The sequence below is a fragment of the Prorops nasuta genome, unplaced genomic scaffold, assembly GCF_024137725.1.
Source record: "Prorops nasuta isolate Cenicafe-Biocafe unplaced genomic scaffold, Cenicafe_Pnas_1.2 PNAS00007, whole genome shotgun sequence".
NCBI classification, from domain to species: domain Eukaryota; kingdom Metazoa; phylum Arthropoda; class Insecta; order Hymenoptera; family Bethylidae; genus Prorops; species Prorops nasuta.
The window spans coordinates 9,091,838-9,096,341 of record NW_027116804.1 but is presented as its reverse complement, the minus strand read 5'-3'; the positions used below and the strand labels follow the sequence as shown (position 1 = coordinate 9,096,341).

General features: G+C 47.6%; 1 protein-coding gene across 1 annotated transcript; it reads left to right on the top strand.

The window, feature by feature from the left end:
- Nucleotides 1–1,894: 1,894 nt before the first annotated feature.
- Nucleotides 1,895–4,146, top strand: LOC136775081 (transcriptional regulator ATRX homolog). The gene is made up of 2 exons (XM_066729556.1): nucleotides 1,895–1,913; nucleotides 2,018–4,146. Exons 1-2 carry the CDS (start codon nucleotides 1,895–1,897, stop codon nucleotides 4,144–4,146), a joined length of 2,148 nt encoding a protein of 715 aa, XP_066585653.1.
- Nucleotides 4,147–4,504: the final 358 nt, after the last annotated feature.

Below are 4,504 nucleotides of genomic sequence, written 5' to 3'. Positions count from 1 at the left end.
GATAGGCGAGCAACGCCGTTGTATTAGCCTGGTGGCGCCGCCAAGGGCCGATCCTGGGAAGCGAAGGCCGGAGCGAGGCATTGCGTAGAAAGCCCTAGCGTGAAAAGCATATAGCGAGGAAGGAAAATAGCGAGGACGAACTCTGGGCCCAGAAGTCTTTTGTTTTACATTTTTCTTGTGTGTCCTGCCAAAAATTCTTGCGCTCCACTAAGTCGCCAATCCGAGGCCACGATTAAGGATTGTTAGGATAAGCATAAGGTAGGAAATAAAGACATTATTACCGCGAGCACAAACTCTACCCGACCATGTGTAACCGGTCGGAGGGAGTCGTAGTATTAGTAGTGTCGAATCGGCCAAATTTATTGAATAAAGGCGTGAAATGCGGCTAAATGATAGCCCAGCATGAACGAAATAATTTGGACAGAACAGAGCATGCCAATTTTACCAACTCGGGCGACCTTGAGACCAGTAGCGACACCGGGTCGACGAATTTTTGACTGAGCCTAAGTTAAGCTCTCCAGCGGAATTTTCCGGCGGCCTATGGGAGAGTAACGCGAGATCAGGAAAAATTAAGAGACAGGAGCGGCCCCGAGAAAAAGGGGCCTGGCGCCCACAGCATAGTACGTATTCGTAATTAGAAATTTTTGCTCCTAAACGAGGATAGAGTTCCCGGACTCAAGCGTAATTCGGCGTGATGGTGATATTAACATGTGTAGTAACCACTCCCTACTAGCCTGATGTTTCCCCGTTAGGCGGGTAGAAGGGGAAAGGCGAGAGTTACCGTAAATGTAGTGAAGTGTCATAGTAAAAATAAAAGAAAAAAAAAGAATTTAAAAAAAAAAAAATCTTTTCTCCGAAAAAAAAGGAGAGCGAGTTACAAATGGCACCCAACGTGGGGCGATCGTTGGTAAAGGGGAATTGGCTGCAATAAGAAATTTGGCCGATTTCGAATAGATAAATAAGATAAGCGGCGAGCGAAAAGTTTCGGGTAGAGCCGAAAAAGATCAAACAATAACTACGGTGATAGAAGGCTCCTGAAAAATTTTCCCCGCGACACCCCTTAGTGCAGCCTTCGGCGCATTAATTGCTTTTCTTACAGGTAATTGTTGAAATGAATTGGTGAGTGGAAAATAGTCCGTCACTGATTTATTTTTCAGCGAGTTAGAGTCGGTGGGCGCGAGGCGTACATCGACCAGGCCTGGGTAACCGCGACGCGGTGTTTACGTTTTTTTCAGGCGGCGCAGCGAAGAGTCGGGCACCGTCCGGAGACAATAACAAATTCTAAGTACATTATTACTTAGAATTTGTATTATTGAGAACGCTACTAACTGGGTCAAAAACATACGGCCGTATAGAGAAATAGTACCCGTCCTTCTACCACCGTATTTATTCAGACAAGGCTATATACCGCATATAGTAATAAAATGATATTAAAGCGATGTTAATAAATAAATAGCCTAGATCGAATGACACAAATTGCGGAATAATTAGGCGAAGCCTAATTAATTGAAGTAATTAAGCTTGTTTTTTTTTCTAACTGTTAGATAGACATATGTTTATTTTTCCCGGTGATGAAAGAGGGAGATCTCACGGACCGCTCCGCATTATCCCTTCAGTGCAGCCTGTGGCGCATGGATTGATAGAAAAGTAAAGGCAATTCGGTTAGCCTGGATAATTTATCTCGCGAATAGTCGCCTCATCGTGGTAGGACCAGAGGGGTCGAGACATTGAGAAAGCCAATAGCTAAGAAGAGCTTCCTTTATTTTATACATATATCATTGCCCCGAACTTCTCTTATCACCGGGGAAAAGCTTCAGCCTGTAACGGCGTATGGGCCAGACATATGGCGAAATATTAGCCTATTAAAAGGTCCTTAGTGATAGTTTAATTAAATATGAGCCTGAAGAAGGCGTGTAAATAGTTGTTTTTTTTTGTAAGCCTATGCTTAAGTAGACCAATATGTAAATAAAAGTAAGGCCAAACTGGTCAACTTCCTATTGTGAACCCTTCTACTAAGGTAAGCGAGATTCATCGAGGGAGCGTCGCGTCATCACACCGAGGGAGTGCAACATGAGTCGCCGATCATCTCACTCAGAAGTCGGAGGAGATCTGGAAACCATGCGCAAGGATAATAAGTCCAAAGGCCGCGACGAGAGAGCACAATCCCGGTTGGAGCGGAAAACCTCCTGGGAATCTTTAAGTGCCCAAATAGCGAGACTATCGCCGGTGGAGTTGAAAAGGACGATGGAAGCTGAAGGCCTAAACACAGATTCTACACTGCCGGTGTTGCAAGATCGTTATAGGAGATACCGAATGATACAGCAGGAAGGAGCGGGAGCGGCCAGGTGGGATAGTAGGCGAGATGAAGCCTCACCCACTGCCGCGACAGGGAGTGATAACCCAACATCACAAGATGAAGGAGTCTTGAGTGATGGCGCAGGGGTATGTGGCCCACCTATTACAGTAATAGTGCCCACTATTGTGACTACTTCCATCATCACTCTGGCTACGACAACAATGACCAGTACCCATCCTACAACCTCTTTAGGCCGTCCGATCGCCTCAGCGGTAGAGCAATCGCCGAGTACAGGAAGAACAACGGAAGAATTCTGGCGACTTCCAGTACCTGTTTCCACTAAGTTACCATCGCCGATAACAAGACCCCTGGTGACCACTGAACATAGCGACGTACGGGCCCTGCCGACTTCGTCTTCAGCAACTACCACCACCAGATCCCAGGCAATACTCACCTCCACTCACAGGCAGGAACAGCCTGATGAAAACTACGATACGGATCAGAGGGAGGCCGCGAGAAAAGCCTTGGAATTATTCACTCGACTATCCTACGAGGCTAGTGAGAAGAAACGCAAGAAGAAGAAGAGGGAGGATACAGCTGAACGTCGGCAAAACACTAAAGGAAGTAAGAAGAAGCTTCAAAGGCCGAAAGGACATCGGAAACGCCTGAATGGGGGCAGCGATAGTTCAAGTAGCAGCAGCAGTGAAGAAGATAGCTCCTCCGATGAGTCAAATGACGGGTCCGACCCAGACGACCGACATTCGTCTTCGTCAAGTTGTGAAGACTCTGATGAAAGTCGGGGTAGTAGGAGTTCAGCTCACCGAAGAAGGAGAAAGAGGAAGCCTTCTAAAATTATAGGATCTAAGGCAGTGGATGTCCTAAACAAATGGCGCATCTCCTTTAGTAATGAGAAACAGGAGAGTGCCGACTCCTTCCTAGCGCGGCTAGAACGATGCCGAAAAGGCTCAGGCCTGGGCCGAAGGACCATAATGAGTGCACTGTCCGTAGTATTGACCGGAGAGGCGGAGAAATGGCATCATCTCATAGGACAACATTGCAAGAAATGGAAAGATTTTGAGAAGGAGTTCAAAAGCCGTTTCAAGACCAAAAATGCCAGGAGGAAGGTCAAACAGCAAGCCAAAGATCGCCTCCAGGGGGACCAGGAAACCATGGTCGAATTCCTTGAGAATATGCAAACTATATTCTCTTATATGGATCCCCCCCTATCAGAAAAAAGGCAATTGGACATAGTGTATATGAATCTGAAGCCTTGGTACAGGCAGAGGTTCCTGAGAAGTACTTTCTCATCATACAGGAAACTTCGGAAACTCGGAGAAGAATTGGAAGGAATTCGGCAGGAAGAAAAACAGCGCAAAGGTCAAGCTACCACTGCAGTGTTGCCGGTTCCCTCTGCCATGTATGTGGGAGGAAAGCGCATTGCGGAAAAGTGCGCAGCAATGGAAAATGAATCTACCCAAGGAAAAGCGACAACGAAGGACAACAAGGCTGGAAAAAAGAGGACGCCTAAAGCCAAGGCAAAACCGTCATCCAGCCCAGAGCGTCCTACGTCACCAACCAGCTTGAGTCAGCGGGAAGAGGCGTCCAAGGACTACTCCACCCAGACAGGAACACCTCAAAATAGAGAACCTGCGTGGAATACTCTAACCGCTGAGGAAAAGGCTGCTAAAGTCAGACGGGATAAGGAAACGCTTCCTTGCCATAGATGTCGGAGACTGGGTCACTGGAAGGCCGAATGCCCTTATGTCTTACAGGGGAAAAAGCCTAGTCTGACGCAAGAAGTCAGCCAAGCCTGCCCAAACCCCGTCGCGCAGCAGTCGGAAAACAATTGAAGCGGCGAGTGAACCGGGTCATCGCCGCCTCTGAAGAAAACAACGAGACCCTACCAGCTAAGAGCGAAGTCCAGGAGTCGAGAGGCATGGTGAAGCCTATAGCCGTGGGGGCTAAGGTAACTCCTCCCAGTACTGGAAGGCGAACTCCAGACAGGGGAGACCAGCGAGCCTGTATTGGAATAAAATTGGATGGAAGAAATGTCTATGGGCTAATAGACACTGGATCAGTGAAGACGATTGTAGGAGGAGCGCTGGCATTGAGGCTTGCACCTGACCGTCGAGATCCAGTAAAAGCTGACGTTCAAATGGCGAATGGAAGGCCTATTCCAATAGCTCGCGAATTACCTATGAGATGGAC